The 25,119-nt window shown below is 48.7% G+C and overlaps 1 protein-coding gene across 4 annotated transcripts in view; it reads right to left on the reverse strand.

Annotated features, from left to right (window-relative positions):
• Positions 1–12,909: 12,909 nt before the first annotated feature.
• CRACR2A (calcium release activated channel regulator 2A) overlaps positions 12,910–25,119 on the reverse strand; it is a 133,345-nt gene continuing 121,135 nt past the window's right edge. For all 4 annotated transcript variants that reach the window (XM_048216656.2, XM_026502652.4, XM_044385294.3 and 1 more), the window contains 2 exons: positions 24,901–24,977; positions 12,910–23,462 (listed from right to left, as the gene is read on the reverse strand). In XM_048216656.2, the coding sequence (XP_048072613.1) occupies positions 23,378–23,462; positions 24,901–24,977 (162 nt within the window). In that variant the 3' untranslated portion in view covers positions 12,910–23,377. The remainder of the gene's footprint in view (positions 23,463–24,900; positions 24,978–25,119) is intronic.

Raw genomic sequence — 25,119 nt, forward strand, 5'->3', positions numbered from 1 at the left:
TCCTGGGTCCCTGCGGAGAAACTGGGGCAGGGTCTGAGTGGAAGGCCAGTGCAGGGATTGTTCTTGTCCGAGGTGCTGAGAGTTTGCGTCACTGCAGAGTCTCATCCCTGCTCCCTCACTCCTGGCCAGTGGTTGGCCTGGCCTGCCACCCTCCACACCAACAGGAGCTCACCCACCTCGAACGGGGCCTTCCCACTGAGGAACCCCAGGTTCCCACTGCAGCTCCTCCCGACAGCATGGTTGGTAAGTCTCCAGTGCCCTCAACTTCCTCAGCCCTGCCACCTCTCAGATTCTAGACTCTGGGTCCATCGTAGAGAGGGCAGAACCATATGAGAGATTTTTGTGGCTGGGAACAATCACCTGAGGGAAAGACAGGGGTAGGGACCCAGGCCTAGCTGCCTTGAAGATTCAATTGCCAAGGAGCCTGACCACCTGCCTCTTTGCCATGTGGGAAGGAAGAGGGCCAGGCTCCTGGGACATGGGGGTGTAGGCTTGCCTCTGTGGACCTTGGGCAAGTCACATCACTTTCCTTATCGCCACTGAGGAAAAGAAGCTGGACTGGGTGAATATTTTCCACACTGTGTCCTGGGGAGCCCTAGGGCTTGGGGAGGTGTCAGGATCAAGGTGGGCAGAGCTCTGGGTTTCCCTCTCCCCAGATTAAAAAAAGAAACAACCCAATACTTCCTTTGTCTGTTTTAATTTTCTTTGGGAAAAAGGATTCTACTACTAAAAATAAAATGAAATAAAGAAATGAAGAGGAACCAAGACCAAAACCAAACACCTCTGAAAATGACGTATCTAGGTGACCCCGGAGTCCCCCTGGCCCTTATACTAAGAGGTTAGTGGAATCTTGGACCCCCTCTCTCTCTTTCCTTCTCTCCTGGGGTGAGTTCTGGGCACTTTCACCGGAAGCTGTGCCCAAGCAGCATCTGGGTCTCGGCTGGGTGCCCACCGCTTGGCCCAGAACCACATTTTTACCCTCCTGCATCTTTACGTTATCTCTTGCCCCCATCAGCTCTGAAATATTCTCTCGGGGACAATCATCACTCAGAAAGGGGGACAGGCTCTGTAGGCAGATACGGGGTCTTTGCCTGAGTTTTAAAAGAGGCCTCCTGTAGGCACACGCAGCTCTGAGGATGCTCTGCTTGGCCGGCAAGGTGAATTTCAGTCCCCCACCCCTTGGTCTAGTGCAAAAACTGCACAATGGGACTCAGGGGCTCCAAGAAAAGCTATGCTGGGCCCCTTGGAGCCCACGTTTGTTTCCCTCTAACTAGTAAAAGGCTGTCCCACATTCCAATTCTGAGCCAATCATACTTTCCATTACAGACCTGTCAGCAAAACTTGCAGCCTCTGTCCAGGTGTGGTAACCGAATCTCCTCAGGATGGAAGTCAATGTACTTTGCCAGGCATGGTGAAGTGTTTTGATTTGGTTTGGGTTTGGATTATTCTTTAGCTTCTGAGACAGGTGATCTCATCTGGGTCATCTCCCCTGGGAGAGATATCCCAGGTGCTGGGAAGGAAGAAGGGCCCTTTAGAGGTAGTGGGTGGAGCTGACCAGGCCCAAGATGGGGAGGAGGCAGAGGAGACCTTGGCTTGGCTTGGCTTGGCTTGGCTGTGGGTGGGGTGTCCCGGGGCTGGCAGTGCCATTGAGAATGATCGGTGACTCCAGCAGCAATGGTCCCTACCCTTCCACAATGCACTTGCTGGCTTCCCCAGAGTCCTGGGAGTTAGGGGCAGAGGCACTCCGACCCATTCTGTAGCAGGGGCCCACTGCGGCCCCGGGAGGAGGAGTGGAGTTGTAGCAGAGCTGGGCTGTGACCTCAGTCCTGCCCAGTGGTCCCTCTGAACCCAGGCCTGAAGGCCTCCCCTTGTATTTGGACAAGTACAGCTAACCTCATATTGTCCACGCATTAAACAAGAAGGACAGAAAAACTTGAGGGGACAGCAGTGAATATGTTAGGAGAGGGAAGGGGGCTTGAAGAAAGACATGGGGGTGGGGGCTCCCCCAGAGGGCATTTGAGGAAACTCATTAGTGACTTTTCACTGTGGTGGCAGTTGGGGAACCCCTACTTTCTGCCTTTCCTTGGGCAGGGAGTCCAGCCAAGTACATGGAGGATTCCTTCCATGGTCAACGGGGTAAAATCATACATTGGCAGGAGCCAACCGGGAAGATACCCCCCCCCTCCGGGTGCTCCAGGCATTTGGGGCTTGCAGGTATCCCTGACATCCCTGGGGGACAAGGGAGGACTGGGCTGAGCAGGCCCAGAGGTCTTTTGGGCCTCTCCAGCCACCAGAAGAGAAGAAGGTCACCCCTGCAGCTTGCCCTGGTCCTAGGTCTCCAGCCTCTGCCATGCCACTCCCATCTCTGCTCCTGGGCTGCAGGGGTGAGGCCTGGGGAAGCACGAAGGAGCACTTCCACAGCAGCCCCTTCCTCCTGCCCACAGAATGCTCTAGTGGGATTATAATTTCCCTCTGATTCAGTGGAAAATAGGCAATATCTGCTTGGAGCATGGTCTTAATCGAAGTGCCTGATGAGGTCTTGGCATGACGATAGGGACACTGCAAAGATGACTTCACTTATAAAACCTTATCTGTCCCTGACTCTGCTTTTTTTTTTTTTTTTAAGACCATACAAAACCTACCAGGAACTCCTGTCTCTCTTCTTCCCTTCTTCCTCTTTGGGGGAACTTCTCCTTCCCATTCCAAGCCAACTTCTGCCCAGACCCACAGCCATGGGGCTTCTTTTGGGGTCTTATTTGGCCTTGTCTACCTGAGTCACTCTGAGGGCCTTTGCATGCATGGTCTCTCTTCCCCTTTAGAATGTAGGCTCCAGGGGCAGAAACCGGCCTCTTCCTGCCCATCCCATTGAACAGCATGGGGGTGCAGGTGGGAGGAGACAGAGCGACAGCTGGCCAGCTTGACTTCACGAAATGTGTCCAGGAGCCGTTCTAAGACTACTGGTTTTCTGTCCCTCTATCTGTACCCCTAGGGAGATGCTGACATTTTCCTTACTCTCGTAAAAACCACCCCATGGAGGCTGTCTCCCCTGTGCCAGGCCCTCCCTGCTCCCCTGTCTCTATAGCCTTCCTCCCTCTCGGTACCACAGCTGGCACCCCACCTCAAGGCCCAGCTTGAATCCAGACCTCTGTAACACAGTGAAATTAAGCCAGACATCTCAGCCCATTCTTGTGGCTGGGACCAGTTGCCTGAAAATCTGTCCTCAGCCTAGGGGCCAGCTGTGATCATGGGGTGATCTCCTATCTTTCATCTTTGGTCTGTATTGTTCTTGAACCCACCCCACCCCTGCCACTGCACAGGGAGCCCCCCAGCCTGGGTTCTGGAGCCCTGTTTCTGAAGACAGATTTTTCTGGGTCCCTGTCTTGAATAGCACCTCCCTGCATTCCTGGCTTCTGAGTGCAACCCCACCCCTGTGGCCCTCTAGCTTGCCTTAGACCCTTGGGCTGCCACAGGCTGTGCCCAAACCCTTGGCCTGGGGTCTTGGATAAGCCTGTGTAAGGATGGGTGATCTCCTCACACCTGTCCAACCACATCTAGAGTCTCCCAAGCTGCCTGGCGCTCAACCCACTGGAAACAATGAGCTCATATTCAGCTAAGGCCCAGACACAACATGTTCAAAGATCAGAAGTTTGCCCAACAAGCATTTATTGGCTGCTTAGCGGGCTCCCCGCCCTGAGCTAGGCAATGGCAGGCAGTAGAGTCAGGAGGCACCATCCCTACCTGGTTGGCTGCGTTGTCTGGTTGTCAGTCTCTGGGCAGGCTGGGCTCGCTCCTGCCCCCAGACTGAGAAATGAGGTCCCTCAGCAACCTCCATAAGCAGCCTGCTCTACCCCATCCCCCCACATCTGTAGTATGAGCCCAGCTCAGTGACACAAACCGTATCAGGGTGGGCGGTGAGGTGTTGGCCTCCTTAGCATCTCTCAGTCATTAAGCCTATGAAAAGAAGGAGAATATGCCTGAATTGCCCTGCTATCTGTGAATCCCATAGAAGGACCTGGTCTGTCATTTTTCAGAGAATGACAGCACTCAAGGAGTCCAGGACCCTTTTTGATCCTAACCATAGGCCATTTAACACAGCAGAAGTGAAAAGGCTCTTTCCCAAATACTAGGCTCCAGCTAGCACCTCAGGGTTAAGAGCAGCTGAACTGGCTGGAAGAAACTCCCCGGATGCTGGGTCACTTGACCCAGGCCCTACTGTCCCCCCTTCCAAAGGGAAGCATCAGTCTCTGGACAACTCTGCCACATGCCGTGAGGATTGGAACCAAAGCCTGAGGCAAACCCCAGTGGGACCACTTACTAACTGTGTGACTTTGAGCAAGTCACGCCCCATCCATGAGGCTCAGAAAGAGTTGACCTGGATGAAATGAGATTAATACAAAGCATGTTTGGAACCTGTAAAGCACAATCACAATTCCAGTTATAATTGCTATTTTAGTAATATTTCTGCCCTGCATGCCAGGGTGCCCATGCCCGTGGGCCTCTGAAGGTCCTGGGGGCGGCAGGCTCTGCTGTCAGAGCCAAGGTCAGCAGCCGACCCAGCCCCCAGACTGCAGGCTTCTCACTGTAGGTGGCACACATGCAGGGTTTCTGCCAAAAGCCTTGGGCAGAGCGGCCTGCTCAGTGGTTCCTGTTCGTTAGCTCCTTAAAGGGCTCACAAGAGGTTTGTGGAGATCTCCCCGACCTCCAGCAGGAAGTGACTCACTGACACCAACTGCACATGTCCTTCCATTAGAATGAAAAGATTCACAATCAGCGAGATGCCATAGCTCCACCTGGGGCACTTTGGGCAGGGCCTCCCCTTCTGGCTCTCTCCGTCTGGATTTCCAGACACAAGGACTTCCCAGTGACCTTGAGACTGAGCCTAGAGTCCACGTCTAGTGCCTGGTCCACGTCCCACAGAGAGGAGAAGTAGCAATCCAAAATGTTCACTTTACTCTGGAATCTGACACATGCTGCTGTTCCCAGGACAATCTTCCTCTGGTGGTATTTGGTTTTGATTCATAATGTATTGAGCTTGTGTACTCAGAGCACCCAGTCTCTTTGAGGGTCAGGGTTGGTGGCTCAGAAGCACGTTCTGGGCCTGGCAAGAGGGGGGAGGTGGAGACCAGGCTGGGAACCTCATCTGGACTGCAGTAACCACAGAAATGCTTAGATGAGGCTCGTCTGGCTCCACTTAATAGCAAATAACCAGCCACCTCCCCAGTGGCATAAATTTTCATTAGTGTGGCCGATGCACATGCCACTGTGGCATTGTGAGTCAGAAGGCATTAGAAGAACAAAACAATAGGGATCCTTCTCTGCGTCAGGGCAAGGATTGAGCCTCCCAGGAGAACATCTGTGCAGGGAGGAAGGAGCAAAACCTTGAGATACAGAAATACTCTGTTGCATATACCACTGCATGTCACCACGAAACATGGAAGATCTATTTGAGGGCAGGAGGGGGTACCCTCGCCACCTGTTGTCTGGAGACTGGGCATGGCGTTCGGGTCAAGCACGGGCTGCTACTTCATCTGCAGCGTGAGGGCTGTGGTTCCAGTCCCAGTTGGAACAGAAGAGCTAAGCAAGTCATCTTTCCTAACTTCCTCCCTTCCATAGAGTCCCTCCCATGTAGCAGACACGATGCTAGGCACTGGGGACACAGGGGTGAGCAGAGCAGATCTGTCTGCCCTGCCGGAACGTACAGGAGACGGGAGGAACAGAGTCTAAACAAGAACGATAAATATGATGAAAGAGGAAAGGCAGAGGCTGAGGGAGTAAGAGACTCTCTGAGGGCCCCTGGGTGGCAAAGCTGCTTAAGCCCCTGACTCTTTTTTTTTTAATGTTTTTTTATTATATTATGTTAGTCACCATACAGTACATCCCTGGTTTTTGATGTAAAGTTCGATGATTCATTAGTTGCGTATAACACCCAGTGCACCATGCAAGACATGCCCTCCTTACTACCCATCACCAGCCTATCCCATTCCCCACCCCCCTCCCCTCTGAAGCCCTCAGTTTGTTTCTCATAGTCCATAGTCTCTCATGCTTCATTCCCCCTTCTGATTACCCCCCCTTTCTTTATCCTTTCTTCCCCTACCGATCTTCCTAGTTCTTATGTTCCATAGATGAGAGAAGCCATGTGATAATTGTCTTTCTCTGCTTGACTTATTTCACTTAGCATAATCTCCTCCAGTGCTGTCCACGTTGCAGCAAATGTTGAGAAATCGTTCTTTTTGATAGCTGAGTAATATTCCATTGTATATACGGACCACATCTTCTTAATCCAGTCATCTGTTGAAGGGCATCTCAGCTCTTCCACGATTTAGCTATTGTGGACAATGCTGCTATGAACATTGGGGTGCATATGGCCCTTCTCTTCACTATGTCTGTATCTTTGGGGTAATTACCCAGCAGTGCAATGGCTGGGTCATAGGGTAGCTCAATTTTTAACTTTTTAAGGGACCTCCACACTGTTTTCCAGAGTGGCTGTACCAACTTGCATTCCCACCAACAATGTAGGAGGGATCCCCTTTCTCCATGTCCTCTCCAACGTTTGTTGTTTCTTGCCTTGTCAGTTTTTGCCATTCTAACTGGCGTAAGGTGGTATCTTAGTGTGGTTTTGATTGGAATTTCCCTGATGGCTAATGATTTTGAACATTTTTTCATGTGTCTGTTAGCCATTTGTATGTCTTCATTGGAAAAGTGTCTGTTCATATCTTCTGCCCATTTTATGATTTGTTTATTTGTTTCTCACGTATTGAGTTTGAGAAGTTCTTTGTAGATGTTGGATACCAGTCTTTTATCTGTAGTATCATTTGCAAATATCTTCTCCCATTCCGTGGGCTGCCTCTTAGTTTTTTGGCTGTGCAGAAGCTTTTTATCTTGATGAAGTCCCATGAGTTCGTTTTATCTTTTGTTTCTCTTGCCTTTGGAGATGTGTCATGAAAAAGGTTGCTTTGGTCGATGTCATAGAGGTTGCTGTCTATGTTCTCCTCTATGATTTTGATGGATTCCTGTCTCACATTGAGGTGTTCCACCCATTTAGAGTTTATCTTTGTGTATGGTGTGAGAGAGTGGTCACGTTTCATTCTTTTGCATGTAGCTGTCCAATTTTCCCAGCACCATTTATTGAAGAGACTGTCTTTTTTCCTCCGGCTCTTGATGTTGGCTCTGGTCATGGGCGTGATCTCAGAGTCATGGGATCAAGCCCCATGGGGGCTCTGCGGGAGTCCGCGTACCTCTCCCTCCCTCCCTTTGCCCCTCCCCCTGTTGCACTCTTTCTCTCTCTGAAATAAAGAAATCTTTTTTTTTTTTTTTAAAGAGAGCCTCTCTGAAGATACGACTTCAAGCAGGAACTCACAAAAGCAGAGGCAGACGGGCGAAGGGAGGGAGGGAGAAATGGGGAAGCATCTACGCCAAGGCCCAGCCCAAAGATGGCCAGAGAGCGACACATTTGAAAAAGAGGAGAAGAGAAGAGCAAAGGCCAGGGCCAGGGGAGAGCAGTGAAAAGATACAGCCAGGGCCCCTGCTCAAGAGCCTTGGGAGCCACTGAGAAGCCACTGAGAGTTTAATCAGGAAAGTGACAGGACAAGATTTGCACCCCACACCACACTCATGGTTTAATGAGCTCCAGTTGGCAGTCCTTTCCCCTGGAATCTGGCAATGGACTTAACCCACTGCCTACTTCAAAAAAATCACAGACGACCACAGACAAGGTCAACAGAAATCGGACAGAGCCTCTAGGAGCCAAGCATGGAGGATGGAGATTAAGGCTTCTCTGGGATGCCGCTGTGGAAAATGGCTTGAATACAAATTGCTTCATTGTAGGATTGCCTCGTTCACCAATCAGGGACCCACAAAGGGGCCATTTGTGCAACTCTGAGATTATTTGCATTATCCTTTCTGGTGTCATGTCATACTGTTCTCCTCACAAGGATGGCTTCCCCTCGGCTCAGAGAATATAATTGTCTGGGAGGCTAAAGGTGGCTGGGAGGGTTTGTAGGAGGCTGGCTCTGCGTCTCGGGATGGTTCTGCTGTCTCCGAGCCCCAGGCAGCTGTTTCCAGGGGAGCATAATGCTCGGCATCGCTTTCAACTCACAGACCGATTCTTGATGCATCTTTCCGAGGTTTCGTGGGTCATAATGGGTTTCTGATATTATGACAATTGCTTCCTGGCCACGGTTGGTTAGCTCAGTTGGATACAGCATTGTGCTTGAAGCCAAAGATGCAGACTTCACAGATTCACCCCTCAGTTTCATGGTCATGGAGGATGCCTTGAACTCCAGCCAGCTTTGGAGATAAACAGACTGGGGCGGAAGGCTGATTCCTGCAGCCAGTGGCTCTGAGACCTGCCGCAAGTTACTGGGAGTCTTTGTTCCTCTGTTAAATGCGGATGAAACTCACACCTTTCTCCAGGGTTGTTGCATGTGTTGGACGAGATAATCTGAGGTGGCCTGCTGACTCAGCCCACACAGCACGCAGCACGTGGCAGCTGCTTATAAACGGTAGCTCCCTCTTCTTGGAACCGAGGGTCCCAGACGAGAACATGTAGGTAACTTCCTCTTAGGGGGAAGGAGGGAGAAACAACTCCCAGTAGAGTCTCTGCCCGCAGTAGATGGGCATGCTTGCTTTGTGGGGCCAAGAAGAAAAGGCTCACGATCCTGTTGCTTGGAAACAATTGTGAAGGTGGTTTTGCAGATGCCTGGATTGGAGACACCCTGGGAGCAGGTCCAGGGCTTGGGGAAGCTGAGGCCGTAGTGGCGGGAGGCTGCCCATGGTGTCCTATCTGAGGGCTCACAGTCACCTGAGAGCAGAGGAGCACTGGCCGCGCTGGAGTGTGGACTCAGAAGCTAGGGCCCCAGTTCTCCCTCTCCCGGCTGCATAACCTCAGGCAAGGCTGCCAGCCTCTTTCTGCCTCAGTTTCCTCAACCTGTAACCTGGCAGTACTATTTTCCTCAGAGGTGGGTTGGAAGGATGAAATGAGAACCGTGCCTAGGGCTCAGCCAAGAGGTGTATGTTCACTATCATTGCTGATTACAGGCTAAGCCTCTGACTTACGCCGGCCTCTGAGTGTCTCTGGGACTCGGACACATGGGCCTCCGTGAGCCTCACCACTTGGCTCCCTGTGTCTCTGGGCAGCTCTCTGTGCCCCACCAATGATGCTATATTAGCAGTAGCTCATTTTGTGTCTGCTTCCCCCACCCTGAGACTGCCGTCTCCTGGAAGGAAGCTTCTACAGCTCACTTAGTGTGCTTCAGTGTTGAGTAGAGTCCCATGGCCTATCAGAGACATGGGATAAATATTTGCCCAAGGGGCAGATGATGGCTTGCTGCCATTGCCAGTATATCTGTTGCTCCTGCTGTTGGGACCTCATGTGTGGCCCCCTCTAGGCCTGAGGGTTCTCATCTATGAAATGAAGGTGCTCGCTGGGCCTGATCTCCAGGCGCCCCCCTCCCTTGCCCCCACGGACGGCCTGAAGAATCTGATTCTCTCATTCTGCAGTTCCATGGCTCTTATTTTGTCACCCTGGGCTCAGAGTTTTCCAAGAAGATCTGGTGCCTGACTTTTCAGTGGGGGAAAGGAGGAGGGCTGCTGGGCTTTTTCGCGGGGTCCCGTGTCAGGGGGAGAAATAAGGCTCGAGGGGGAAAATGAAGGTCCCTCGAGGTCTGCAGAAAGACACCACAGACGCTTTGCCGGTGAGCAGCCAAAGGAAATGGGAACAGAGGCCTGGATGCCGGTGTTCTCCGGGCACTTGACTGCACTTTATTAGTCTGTGACTCTCCTAAGATGGCACTATCTCTTGGAAAATCATTTTAATAACCAAGAGGAAATGGAATTAGGGGTCCTGGCTGCCTGCTGGCCAGGGCTGGCTGACTCTCATCCAGGCGGGGACTTCATTTGGCTCTGCTAATATTGCCTATTGATGATCTCTGATTAGATTCCCTTTCATGTGTCACTGCCCAGAGTGTCCCCAAACAAGGAGGCCTGTGGAGATGTGGGCTTCCGAGGAAGGTGAAGGAAGGGGTGGGAGGAGTAGGGCTGCACAGTGTTCAGGATCTGGGGGGGGGGAGGGTGCTGGGATTGACAAGCAGCAGATGGAATTGGAGGGCAAACAATGTGGTCACATCTAAGTGCAGTGACTCTGGCCCCCGACTTAAGAGTTCGGGGGCTGGGTAAGTCCTAGCTGTGTTGCTCACCAGCCTTGCTCTGGAGGGGGTCCTCATGCTAACTAACTCTCTAGTTCCATAGATGCAAGATGTCCGCAGAGGATGTTGTGGAAGAAACTTGTAAACTCTAAAGTGCTGTATATTTGTGGGTTTTCTGTTACCGCTGCCCAGTCCACAAACCACATCTAGCTTTGACTATGTATGTGCATGGAGGCAATTCGGACCTGGAGAATTCAAAGTAGTGGATGAAACAAAATCTAATTTTATTTGGCTTGAGGTTTGCAGTGTATAATCCCTAAGCCCCCACCTCCTTCTGAGAAACCACCTTTCCTAAGGCCCACTGGATTTAATTGGAAAAAATCGGTGGTTGAGGTTTAATGACTTAAGGTATGGGATTGATGCAGGCAGCCTGGGCCCAAAAACACAGCGGGGGTCCTTGGCTACGTGCAGGATAGAAATCAAATGCAAGCCAGCAGGAAGTGAGAGCAGAGGTTATTGAAGATACAGAGAGATTGCAGATACAGACAGAGCATCCAGGAGACTCAGAAAAGAAGAGAGTCTTGTCCTTGTTTGGAGCCTGGGGTTTTTACTGAGGATTATGGTCTGGTATGTGTCCTCTCAGGCATCCTGGCACTGGTTTGAGCAAGGTTAACGGTCCAGGTGTCCCCTATAAGTCACTTATTCCTTGGAGTCAGGGGGTCTTGGTGTCAAGATGTCTAGCACCCGTGGGCTGGAATATGCATATGATGCCTTTGTGGGTCATTCTTGCCCACTCCTTCCTTAGACGTTATCTGTTGTGCTGGATGACTTCCAAAGAAATCATTAACTCCTTGTCCCTTACAAGGAGGCCACACATTATTTGCACTATGAGGCATGTGTAAAGTGGGGGTGGAGGTCCTAGCAAGGATAGAAGCAGGACAGGAGCAAAAGATGTCCCTCTGCAGACATCTTCCATCTATGGAACTAGAGAGTTAGTCAGCATGAGGACCCCCTCCAGAGCAAGGCTGGTGAGCAACACAGCTAGGACTTACCCAGCCCCTAAACTCTTAAGTCGGGGGCCAGAGTCCCTGCACTTAGATGTGACCATATTGTTTGCCCTCCAATTCCATCTGCTGCTTGTCAATCTCAGCACCCCCTCTCCAGATCCTGAACACTGTGCAGCCCTACTCCTCCCACCCTTTCCTTCAGAGTCTTTTGATGGAGCTCTTCGGTTTCCCTATCTCAGAAGGAGGAGGTAGTGGCCAGCCTGGGAACACACCGGGCTGCGGGAAGACAGAGAGAGAAGGCCAAGGTTTAAAACGTGGCCTGGCTCATGGGCAAACATGGGTCGTGCTGAAAGTTGAGGTTGGCTGGTTATGAGGTTCTTTCTCCCTCCTCGCCACACCCTGGTCCTCTCAGCACAGGGTCCTGGGACCAGCATCAGAAATCCCCACCTGTCTTCCTGCATTGAGTCACAAATCTGACCCTGTCACTTCCTTGTTTAAAACCCTCCACCAGTTCCTTGTCACTGACAAGATGGCATTTAAACTCTTCTGGGTCCAGGCAGGATCTCAAGGTTTGGCCTCATCTGCTTACATCCCCGGATTCATTCTCCATCCCCAACCCCAGAATCCTCATCCCACACCCGCCCACAAGCCTGGCAGCCAGGCCTGCTGGATCCCCAAACTGCCTTCCCTCCCCCTCTCTCTTCCTGCCATGCTAGTCCCCACTGCTTGGACCGCTCCCTTTCTATCTTTGCCAAAGGGCGCCCCCCTATTTTCCCCATCAGACTCCATTCAATCCTTTGCTAAAGGCAGCTTCTCCCCACTCCAAAGCCAGGGACAACTTAGTCTCACTAACTTCCCACGTCCCAGGGCATCCTGCGCTCTCTCTCTCATTTCCCATCTCTCTGCTGGTCAAGTTCCACTGACTTTGGACTTCTTATATTTTTCTCCTTCTTTTTTATGGTCCAAGGGCATAGTGTATTGCTTGGCATGATGGCACATATTCAAACTTCCATGGAAAGTATTTCAAGCTATCAGTGGTGGGACAATTGGGGAAGGAGTTGGGGCTGAAACTGGAATGGGTAGAGTGTGCAGTTTCCTCAGTGTGTGTGGTATGTGTGTGGTGTATTTGTGTGTGATACAAACATGAGTGTGTGGTGTCTCAGTGTACGGCGTGTGTGGTATGCGTGTGTTGTGTGAATGTGTGTATGCAAGTATAAGTGTGTGTGGTGTGTCTGAGTGTGTCTGAGTGTGGTGTGTGTGGTACATGTGTGAGTGTGTGGTATCTCAGTATGTGATGTGGTGGTGTGTGTGTGTGTGTGTGTGTGTGTCTGAGTATGTGGTGTGTGTGGTACCTGCAGGTGTGTGTATGAGTACCTGAGTGTGGTATGCGTGTATGGCTTCATGTGTGCATGTGTGTGCGTGTGTGTGTGCGCGTGTGTGTGTGAGTGTGTGTGTGTGTGCGCTCTAGATCCACAGACACACGATGAATTCAGCATGGCACCTGAGCCCCAACGGTCCCTCGTGAGTGTAGAGCATCAGCACGTGGCTGCCCTCGAAGGCCAGGAACTGAGAGGCTGCGTAAGCCTGCGGAGGCCTCAGCACCTTGTTAGGCCATTGGCCTCAGGACAGCCTGCTGCATGGCCATCAGCAAGTCCTTGAATTTCTCTTCAAAAATCCAGCCAGAGGGAACAGAATGGGCAAAGACACAGGCACGCAAGAGCAGATCCAAGGTCAAGAAAATGTTCACACATGAGCAAAGATTTTTCACTTTCTATTATTCCATTCCATTATTTTTATTGCTATTAATGGTAATACTAAACAATTTTTTTAAAGCTCTTTTACCTTCTACTTACATCAGAAATTCTGGTGTGTGGGGGGGTTGGCATTATTTTTTTAAAATGATAAAACAAATAGAAGTAGAAAAAATAAAAATAAATGAGCCAGGAAAGATAAACTGCCGAGGTGATTCCAGTGGGCATCCAAGGTTGATGACCACCAGCTGGAACCACCGTGTCTGCCTGAGCCATGGGCAGAGCAGTCGAGCCGTTTCCAGGTGAGGCAACTCTCCTGGTCTCCCCGCTGCAGGCCCGGGGCCGGCCGCCGCCCCACAGGCAGAGGACATGCTGTGGGGCCCACTTGTCAAGTCTCAAAGAGAAGACACTCCGGGCTTAGAGGGAATATGACTTAAATTATAACTGAAGAAAATTGGGCTAGGTCAGCCCAAGTGGGCCAAGGCCCCAGAGAGGGTCCCCAATGAATATCCAGGGACAGATCAGGTACCCCTGTTGTGACCGGAGCCTGAGGAACTCTCACAGGAGGATTACTGGGAGCTGTGGGGCTCGGGGTAGCAAATGGCCTTCCAGGAAAACTGCACACACATGCTTGGGAAGGCGGGCTGCGGACTGCTGGGGCAGTGGGCCAGGAGCCAGCATAGCCGCTCACTGACCTCTGAACCCAGCAGGTCCTCCCTCCTGCCTGGGCCACAGCCTCATCTGTGACAGGAGCGAGGCTGATGAGCCCTCCCTGGGTTCTGTCTGGGGTTGCATTTGCACACAACAGTCAGTGCAGAAGACCCCCCTGGCCATGTTGGAAGCGAGGATGCCCGCATCCGCGTTCACTGCTGGGTGGCCTTATTTGTGTCCCGCAGAGTTGAGGAGGGAACCTAGACCCCCCGGGGCTCCCAGCCCCTGCTCAGGCTGAAGACTGCAGCGCCAGCTAGAGAAGGGGAGGGGTGGGAAGGGGGGAGATGGGCCTCCTGAATGAAAACTGCCTTGGGAGGGGGCAGAAGAGAGTGGGAGGAAGGGAGGAGGATGGGGTGGGCACAGAGGGAGGGAAACGCAGCCTCATCTGCTTGTTTGTGTTTCTTGTATTTAAGATGCTGACTTCTAGCATATTTTTAAATCCATCAGACATGAAAGGCTGATTTAAATAGACCCGCAGTGTGAAGCTGGTAATTTCACTTGCCACAATAGAGGAGCTAGCAGGACGCTGGCAAAGATGCAGCACCTCTCCCCATGCCAGCCAAGCAGCACAAGTACGGGGAGACTTTTAGGCCAGGTGCTTTCTACTCCCTGGCAGCGGGAGCAGGCTAGAAGAGGGCGTGGTGGAAAGAGAGAGAGATAAAGAAGACGGGAAAGGGAGGGAAAAGTGGGGCAGAAGTGGGGCAGGGTAGAAAGTGGAGAAGGGTGAGTGGGAATACAAACTAGAGAAATGGACGGGCTCAACATTCTCCTGGTCCAGGGACGCTTCCTGGTCAACTCATCCAGACTCCCCCACATGCCTCACACCGTACACCTTTACTTCAGTCTTGGTTCAAAACAATCCCAGACTCTCAGGGTTGGTGGAGTAGAGGTAAAGGCAATCCTAAGAGCAGAGTGTTCAACATCTGCTTGAATACCTCTAGTGTCAGGGAGCTCACTATCTGGTGAGGCAGCCTATTCCATTGCTGGGCAGTGCTCACTGGGATGAACTTCCTTAGGATAGGTCGCAATCCCCATGCTAGTGCTGGCTGGTCTTAATCTGGCCTGTGGAGTCGCTCAGAACAAGTATAATGCCCAAGTCAGCCCTTCATCATGGAACACAGTATTCGGGTCCTCTCTGACTCCAGTCCTCCTATGCTAGTTCCTAGTGTCCTTACCACAAACAATTATAGCATAAGTCTTGCTAAACCAAAGTATTTCTGAATGCTAATGAGGTATTTCCTGCTGTAGTCAACGCAATAAAATTTCAGGAATAACAAAAGACTTTTGCCATTCATTTTTTGTGTCATTCAACACACTCTTATTGAGCCCATACCCTGGGACCAACTTAGCCCCTCCTGTTGGCATAGAGGATATGGAGGTCCTGTCTCCAGGAGCTTATCTACAAGGAATGGAGCCAAATTCCTAAAGAGAACGGTGTGCAGGAGCAGAAGTGCCAGGAGAATCCAGGGTGGGGTGGGGCTGGCTGAAGCCCTTAAGGGAAGGGGACCCAGGGAATTGTGGTCATGGCATTTTTATGGAATGTTACTATATACTTGTGGGTTCCTAGGTATTTCTTCCCCTTGAGTACCCTGAAGCATCAAGGGCATTCAGTAAGCTTGTCTTCCTTTCATGCTCCCTTATCTCTGATAAAACCTGAGAGAAATGTCTTAGACCTTCAGTTGTTGGGCATCGAAGAGAGTCAATCCTATATTCATTCAAGGAACATAATTGTTTGTGAAAGTGTTTTCTGAAAAAAATGTATTATAGTAAAATATACAAAATGTAAAATTTGCAATTTTAACCATTTACAAAGGTACAATTCAGTAGGTACAGTCACAATATTGTGTGCAACCATCACTCCCCTCCAACTCCAGAGCTCTTCACAATCCCAAAGTGAAGTCTATAAACCATTTATGTAAAGGTGGTTCAATTAGGAGCGCACTATCTGAAGTCTTGACTGGGCAACAAATCTACACATCCACACCTAGCATCTATTACGTAAATAAAAAAACGAATGAGACCAGAACCCTGCCAGTGAGAACCCTGTATTCTGCGATGCTGGGCTCCTGTCCCATTTCAAGGCAGAGTGGAAAGAGACAAAGCATTCTTAGAAGTCTGTAGCTTGAAGGAATGCAAGTTTTCCCCATTCTACTAGCCCAGAGAAATGGGAGATACTCTTACCTAAGGCCCCAGCTTCTCCTGGTTACCAAGAAGTATTGCAATTTCTTTCTTCCTTTGAAGAGTTCTTGTTTGACCTTCACACTAGCAGACAGTAGGACAGAGAACACTATTTGACACATTTAGAAGCTAGGGATCAGAGCACCAAGAAGTTCCAGGTTTTGTCTAAGGCCACACAACTTGTGTGCAGGTTCTTATTCTGAGCAGATCGTTACAGGTTAGAGAAAACATCTGGGAGAGGCACAGCCTAGGTAAAGATGGTCTGTTCCATACCAAGAAGGAAGAGAACCAGGCAGGGAAGCATCTTTTATGTACAGAGGCATGGAGCCCAAGTCAAATTGAGTTGTTGAGCCGCCTGATGGTAATGGATTGCTACTAGCAACAGCTGGAGAGGCTGCGGGGTGATGAGATAGAATGCTTTGATGGGCATCACACTGTCTGAAATGCAATTGAATCACAGCAGCTGGAATGCTTCTCAGCACTGTTTTAAGAGCCAGAAGCAACAGCTCATTTTGAACCAGTGAGGCAACCGCATGGGTCTACCACATCACAGGGACACAGTCATCCAGCCTCTGGGAACTGGGACTCCAGTGGAGTGGCTCACCAAGTGGTGGGCCTTGTTCTTGAGAAATGATTCTGTTCTTAACTGCTCCTACAAGGCAAACATTGTTTGCCAGACACTGTGCCAAGCATGAAGCAGAGATGAATGCTCCTACCCTCGGGAGTTCAGTCCAGTGCATTTCACTCATTACAGCCCTGTGGGCAGTGTGTATAAATAAGCACAATACAATATCATTACAGAATGGCCTTGGGGAGCCTATGGACTAGATGTTAAATCATACCCTGACACTCTGTCCTTGACCTGGTGCTACACATGCTCAATGAATCTACTTCCATAATCATCTTACTCAAATTCATTATGAGGCTCCTTGAGCTCTCCATGTTTCAATTCCAAGTTAAAAAAAAAATCCCATTCCTTCTGTCCATGTTCTTTGGGAATTTTTGCTTAGTAGTGCAGAGTTTTTATGGGTAGTATTTACTTTCATAGGTCAGATGGATCCAGTCATAATTCATTATGATGGCACATGCCCCACTGGCCCTAAGAGTCTTCATTTGCTGGGCAGGGAGTCTCCTGGTGCTATGTCAAGAGCCTGCAACTCCCACTTCTGAATTAGAGCCAAAGTGCTGATGAAGCTCCAGCCCTGAGAGAAGGGTCCATTCTTGGACTCGACTCAGTCCTGCCCCAGGATGATAAATGAACACAACCTCACCAAATGCTTCTCAGTTTCTATATTGGTTTCAGGTCCTCAGACAAGCACCATATGGTTTCCCAACCCCCATCATTTCCAGGAAGGTTCTTCCTAAGTAGGGCACTTCACTGAAACTGGCTCCACTAAATTGGAAAGTTGGAGTTATGATGTTTGTTGTTACTGCTACTGCTGAAAATGAACATATTTATTAATAGGGACATTAATGGAGTTAGGAAGTGGGTGAGGTTTAGCCTACATCATGTCAACCATCATCATCCCTACCCCTCACCCTGACACACACATACCCAAATAAGAAGGGAAGAAATAACTAATAAAGTAAAATCCTATAGATTTTGACTAAACTTGGTTGGGATTTGTGTAGCCAATTTCTTTTTCCCCAAATAACGAGAGGAGAGGTGACAGTGCTCCTAAGCCCAGTCAGCAAGAAGCTACTTATATCTTTGTTTCTGTATGTTTGTGTACTATGATTTCATTATTTTGAAGTAATTAGACACTTTTGATCTGTACTATTCCCCCACCTATCCCCTCTGAATGAAACTTTGTGCTATGTCTGCCTTTCTGGCAGGAAAGGGAACATTGCTTGAGGATTCCTGGCTTTCTTCCACTTCATCAAGGGGATGGACATTTCCTTGGGCAGCTCATCTCCAGCAGGATATCCAGAAGCTCAAGGTGGAGGGGACGGTTCTCAGAACTGAAAGTTTTCTGAGTTTCATATCCCTCCTTTAATCCAGAAGACAGGAAAGGTTTAGGGAGGAGGTTAGAGGTGGCACTAAGGCATGAGACAAATCCTGGAAATGTTGTGTGGAGTGTGAGGAAGGAGGCAAGACTGGCAAACAGAACTTGATTTGTGCACAGTACAGATGGCTAGCAATGTGAGGTCTTTGAAACTTGAAGCCAGCTATTTTAAATATGTTCAAAGACCTAAAGGAAACCACATCTAAATAATTAAAGGAAAGTCTGAGAACAATGTCCCACCAAATAGAATCAATGAAGATATAAAAATTATAAAAGGGACTGAACAGAAATTCTGGAGTCGAAAAGTACAATAATGGAAATAAAAATTTCACTAGAAGGTCCCAATAACATATTTGAGCAGGCAGAAGAAAGATCAGTGAACTTGAAGATAGGGCTGTTGAGATTATCCAGTCGGGATAACACAAAAAATAATGAAGAAAAATGAACAAAATCTCAGAAACCTGTGGGACACCACCAAGCATGCCAATATGCACATCACAGGAGTTCTAGAAGGAAAAGAGAGGGAGAAAGGGATATAAAGAATATTTAAAGAAATAATGACTAAAACTTCTCGAAATTTGATGAAAGCCATCAATCTACACATCCAAGAAGCTCAACAACTCCAAGTAGGATAAACTCAAAGAGATCTACAGCTAGATACATCAAAATCAAACTGTTGAAAGACAAAGACAAAGGATTTTGAGAGCAGCAAGAGAGAGGCAACTCATCATATACAAAAGAGCCTCAATAAGATAAACAGTTAATTTCTCATCTGAAACTATGGGGCCAGAAACAGGGGATGGTATATTCAAAGTAGCAAGGGGAAAATAACCCTGTCAACCAAAAGTTCAATATCTGACAAAACTATCTTTCAAAACTGAAAGATAAATCAAGATATATTCATATAAACAAAACTGAGAGAGGTGGTCTTTAGTAGACCCTCCCTATAAGAAATACTAGTGAAGTACTAGATGGTAACTTGAATCAACATGAAGAAATAAAGAGCACTGATAAAAGTAATTACATAATTAAATATAGAAAATAGTATGAATGCATTTTTTTGTTTATGACTTCTTTTTAAATCTGATTTAAAAGAGAACTGCATAAAAGCAATAACAATAAATCTATGTTCATGGGAAGAAAATGTATAAAGATGTAATTTATGATAATAACAACATACAGGAGAGGGGAAAGGAATTATACAGGAGCAAAGTTTTGTGTAGTATTGAAATTAAGGTGGTGTTAATCCAAACTAGATTGTTATAAACCAAGATATTAATGGTTACTTCTAGGGCACCAACTGAGAAAATAAGTTAAAAAAATATAGTAAATGAAATAACAAGATAGTTAAAATAGTACACTAGAAAATAACTATTTAACACAAAAGAAGTAGTAATGGAGAAATAGAGGAACAAAAAGACATGAAATATAGAAAAGAAATAGCAAAATGGCAGACATAAATTTTACTTTACCCAATATATTAAATGTAAGCATAGCAAACTTTCCAATGAAAAGGCAGAGATTGGAAGAATATATTAAAAAACACGATCATACTATATGTTGTCTACAAGAGACTCAGTTTAGATTTAAAAGTATAAATAGGGAGAAAGTACAAGAATGGAAACGTTATAGCAAGAGCAACCAAAAGAGAGCTGGAGCGCCTCTACTAATATCAGACAAAATAGACTTTAAGACAAAAATTGTTACCAAAGGCAAGAAAGACACCTTATAATGATAAAGAAGAAGACATAACAATTACAAACATATACGAACCCGGAAATAGAGTTCCAAAATACCTGAAGCAAACCACCTTAGAGAGGGCAGTTCTGTCCTAAATACTTGACCCCCATGACCACCAGGGGTTTACTTGAGCTAGAGTTTTGCCTCTTTTAAAGTTTTTTGTTAAAGTATACGTATAGACCTTAAACTACCATTTGCTTTAATACCTTAGCTGAAATTGGTTTAAGATCCTTTGGAGCATTGACTACTAGTGACAGAGAAAAAGGGTTGAGCTATTTTTGATAGAACATACAGGTGTGGCCTGGAGTGGGCCCAAGGAGTAGAGTAGGAAAGAGGGGAGTCCAAGATTGGGTGGAAGTGTTAAGAACAGGATGGGAAGAGGTGGAAGAAAGCTAGTGTATCACAGAAGAAGAGAAAAGACCCCAAACAGACTGTCAAGTAAGGCAAATGCTAGACAAGTAGCAAAACAACTGGGGCAGGGCATCTGGGTGGCTCAGTCGGTTAAAGCATCTGACTCTCGGTTTTGGCTCTGGTCGTGATCTCAGGTTGTGAGATCGAGCCCCACATTGAACTACACGCTCAACGTGGAGTCTGCTTGAGTTTCTCTCTCCCTCTCCCTCTCCCTCTGTCCCTCCACCCCATGCATGCTTTCTCTCTCTCTCTCAAATAAATAAGTAAATCTTAAAAACAAAAAACAACTGGGGCTTTGGATTGGTGCTGAAGCCCCTGGTTTGGCAACTCAAGGCTGAGGGCAGCAGCAGATGCAAGAAGCAGCAAGAGGCGTCAGAATAGGGAAGAAACTGTGGGGCCAAGGATGGTGATGAGCACGGGTCATTCTTAGGTAAACACGCTAGCACCAGGTTTGAGCTGCTGAGTGCGTCCTGGAGAACCACAGGCAGGGAGGTAGGGTGGATTATGTGGATTATGCGGAAGCAGACCACAGATACCGTAAGATGTGGGTACTGATTGGAAAGCCAGGACACCCACAGGAACAAAGGAGAACAGGGCCAAGAGCCAACACCCAAAATAAGCTCATATGCCAGGCAAATGGGCTCGGCAACTGGTTACTCAAATGAGGTAGCATTTGTGAGAGCACCCACTTACAGGGAGATGCTTGGTAGGTGTTAGCTGGTTCTCAATCTGAAATCAGGGCAAGGCTAGTGGTCTGGGCAGTGACTTGATGTTGATAACAATGGTAGCCCCTACCTGTTAGCAGCTATGTGCTAAGCACTGTGCTAAGTATTTCACATTCATTGCCTCATTTACTACTTAATGTGTCCGTGTGAGGTAGACATTGAAACCTCCGACTACAGACGAACAGGAAACCTGGCCAGGTGACTTACTCAAGATCATTGCAGCAGTGTAAATGATTTGGAGCCAGAGGTTTCTCTGACAGCACTCTGCTGGGCCCTGGGACAGGCTCACAGCCACTGGGGTGACTCTGATCACCTTGATAGCTTAAAGGGAATGGGGAAAGAAGGGGAAGCTCTGACCTGGGGACACAGAACTTCTCAGAGTCTCTCTGAAGCCCCATCCTCCATACTTGTTTCAAGTGGAGTTAGAGAAAGAAGCAGCAGGGGCCTAAAGACCCTTCCTGCCCTCTCTTCTTTGCCTGGACCTTGAGGCTTTGTGGGGATTTACCCCACATGCTGTAGGGTCAGGCCCTAGGATCAGTCCACCCTGCTCTAAACCCTGAATGCACTTTTTCTGAATGGAAAAATGCAGCCCAAGCCAGGGATTGGGTATAGGAGATAAAGGCATCTGTAGGCTCGGGAAACTCCAGGTATGGCCTGCTTGCCCCATAAATTCCAACCATCATCTCTGTTTTTTTTTGTTTTCAGAAGCAGGAGATTTGGTTTACTTTCTTTATGGTGATCTTTATCCTCTATCTGCCCCCACCCCCGCAACAACACATGTTCACACAGCAACACCCACACAGATATTGGAGGGCCACTTCTGGGTGACCCATCATCCCCTGCATCCCACAAATGAGACCACTCCCAGGGCCCTCTCTTAGAGAAAGGAGTTTCCTGTGAGTTCCCTTCAAATTTGGACTAGGGGCCAGGGCCAGCCTAAGTTGGAAAATGAAGGAATCATCATAAGCATTCTGAGCAAATAGAGTGAGAATCATCACAGAGCCCACCGTTCATTTTACTGATGAGATGGCAGCCCAGACAGGGGGCTGACTGACCCACGCTCATGGGGCACCTCCTGGTGCTCAGTGCTGGCTTTTGTCCTGCACCCTCCATGGGCTCCCTGGTGCCTCCAAGCACTCAGTGAGGGAGACAAAAGCCTGCAAATAGGAGGTAGGCACTTGCCTAGTGATCCATGGGGGCCTGACCTTTTTAGGAAGCTGAGGAGGCGGCTACAGGGAACACCCTTGGGAACTCTGACCAGTGGACAGACTCTTGCCTGGCTGGCTGTGTACAGTTGCCTTGAATCTTCTTGGAGGCCATGGACACTTTCTGCTCCTCTCCTTTTCTATGTTGTCCTGCTTGGCTACGAATACTACTCACTTTCCTGTGGGGCTGGGCCTACAGCCCTAGAGTTACGATCTTTTCATCCAAGCTTCCACCCAGGGCAAGAATGCCCTCCCCTCGCCAGTCCCCCTGACGGCCAGCCAGTGATGCTGGAGCCCTGCTGGGGCTGGGAAGTCACCACCACCGAGACGAAGGGACCACACATGGGATCATTCCCCGTAATGCATGTGCCCTGTTCTGGTGAAGTCCCAGGGGTGCTGAAGCCTGCAGCTATACTCTGCTCACTTCTCAAACACCAGCTATATGTCAACAACACAGCCACACTTTCTTTTTTTAAATACAGTCTTCTGGAAATAAAATAAAATAAAACGAAATCTGTAACTATGGACCTGGTGCTGGGCCTCACTGCCTGCATGTCAATCTACCCTATTAATCATCATGTACAATTTTTCAAAGAGCTATTTTGAGAAACATTGGGAAATGGCTTTTATGGAGCTATATATACCTTATTTATACTCCAGAAATGGTCGCTCTGTTTAGCAGCAGATGGGTTTTTCCCCTCGTTTTCTTTTCGTCTCTTAGTCAAAGTTAAGTAGGAAGTAAGCCCACTCCCTAACCCCAGGCACACATTTATCACCCACAGTCCACCTTGGAGTCAGGGTCATGAGTGGGTGGTTAAGAGGAGAAGATGTGGGTTTCTTGTAAGGCACATTCCAGAGACCCCGACGGGACAAATACAGGAGGCATGGCGGCTGCTGAGAGTCTGGGTTCTGCAGCCTGGCAAGGAGCAGGACCCTTGAGGGTGGGGTGTGCAATAGAATGTGGACGCCCTGGCTTGCTTTTTTCAATACCACATGGGCATCTCAGGGTCCATGAAGCATATGCCTAGAGCATCCCATTGATACCCAGAGAACAGGAGCCAAAGGAAGACCCACCGCCCTGGCCCTGCCTGAAAACTGTATCTTTGGCCTACAGGAAGCAGCAAGTCGGCCCTGCGCGCAGTTGTCATGGCAACCACGGTGCTGCAGCTCCTAAGGGCAAGGGGAGGAGAAGGGAGGTGGAGAAGGCATGTGGTGATTTTTCTGGAAAAGCCCATCTGTTTCTTTTCCCCACAAAACCAAGCTGGGGGGAAAATGGGCACCTGGGGTCTAGAGAGAGAAGAGAAAGAAGACTCCAAAATGCTCCGAAAGCAGCTTTCCTGACTGGATGTGTTTCCCTTCCTGTTGGTGGAGGCAAGTCGCTGACAGAGACAACGGCTTAACCAGGCTGTGGTGGAAACATCCAAGCAGGAGCCCCTATGCAGGATTCGGGGTAAGTCCTATGACCTCACGCCTGCAGGGAGCAGGCCTAGGAGGACTCTTATCAGCCACAGCAAGATTTCTTTTTGGCAGGGCGGTCAACCTGTATTGTGTCCTCCCTTGCTGTATCTTCTTGTTTCTTGAGGATCCTGGGAGAGGGGAAGGTATAGTCAGTAGTGGAGAGCTGCTAGTTCCTTGGGTTATAGGCCATCTGATGATAAGAAGGGAACTCAGCCTCACCAGAGCCTCAGAGTATTCTAAGTCTCCCCATGGGAAGTATAGGTACATTGAGTCAATATGGATCCCTCATGACACCTCTTCCAAGAAGCCTCCCCTGATTCTCCAGGTAGTGAAAGCATCCCTGACAGCATTCTGACCATTCCTCTGTTATAACTGCATCATCCCATGTCAGAACGAACTGCTTCCCCAGGTGCCTCCCTCAGGAGAGAAAGCTGCTTGAAGGCAGAGACTGTATATTTTGTCTCTCTGTCTCTGTAGCCTATCATAGTACCTGGCACACAGTAGAGACTCAAAAAATATACTTTTTGGTTATTAACTCCATAGAAGATCTGTCCCATGTTGCCACAGTTCCAGATTAAATGTAAGACGTGAGGGATTAAAAATAGTGCTAAGTTTCTTATCCCTGCTTTATACCCTCAACGTGCTTTCACCTTTAGCATCTCTTTTGATATTTACGACAACCTGAGTCGCAGGGATGGTATGATTGATGTTCCTATGTTGGGGCAAAGCTGCGAGAGGTAGACTGACTTGGCCTACGAATCAGTGTCAGAGAAAAGCCTACAACTTTCCCCATGGTATTCCGTAACTCCATAACCTCTCCAATGCATAGACAACGTCGTTCTCAATAGATGGATAGGTGTGTGGATGGATGGATGGATGGATGGATGGAGAGATGGACAGATGAATGCATAGGTAGATGGGTGGATGGATGGATGGGTAGATGGATGGATGAACAGATGGGTGGGTGGATAGATGGAATGAAATGAATGCCTATAAATAAGTGAATAAATGAATGAATGTCCAAGTATTGAGAATAGGACCCTCTATGGTTTTGGTGTTTTTTTTTTTTTTAATTTTGGTATAGGAAGAGGCTTATGAAAACAGTCTTTTGGTGGAACTAACCCTTTGAGCACTGTTCCCTTGGTGCCTCTAGTCCCCCCAAAGAGCCCCTCCTCTCCCTGGCTTCTCCACCCCCTCCCCTGGAGCCCGTATTATAACTGTTATTGTTTCCAGCTGGCTGCCAACTAATCCTTGCTAAGATATTAGCCAGTGTTCAGGGACCTATGATATGACCTTTCCCAGAAGCATTTGCATTTAAAAAGAAGATCCCTGGGAAAAAGGCAGCTTTTAAGACTCAGAAGAAGACTGCGGTGGGGGTAAGAGGCAGGGAGGCTTTCTTTTTTGTTCTTATTGTATTTCAGAGGGCTGTCCCTGAATCCCACACAAAGGCTTAGGCCTCCAGCCCCTTTACCCAGAAGGCTTGAGCAGACAGATGGAGTATGGTCCGCACAGAGGTGAATGCAGTGCTTCCCACCGGCCCTTGTCTGCTGGGATGTGCCTCTTTACCTGGCTAGATGGAGCAGGGACTCTTTGGTGTTGTGGCCAGAATAGGCACTGCATTCGTAGAAGATCAGTTTTTTCTCCTGGAATCATAAAACAGAGGGAACAGAAAGAGTATTGGGGGAGCTCGACGGAACCATGGGAGGTGGGAGAATACAGTCTGCACCTACCCGCATCCCTCACTTCCCCTCACAGACCCCTTTCATTCCTTTCTCCCTCCCCACT

Source organism: Ursus arctos, unplaced genomic scaffold (genome assembly GCF_023065955.2).
Source record: "Ursus arctos isolate Adak ecotype North America unplaced genomic scaffold, UrsArc2.0 scaffold_26, whole genome shotgun sequence".
Classification (NCBI taxonomy): Eukaryota; Metazoa; Chordata; class Mammalia; order Carnivora; family Ursidae; genus Ursus; species Ursus arctos.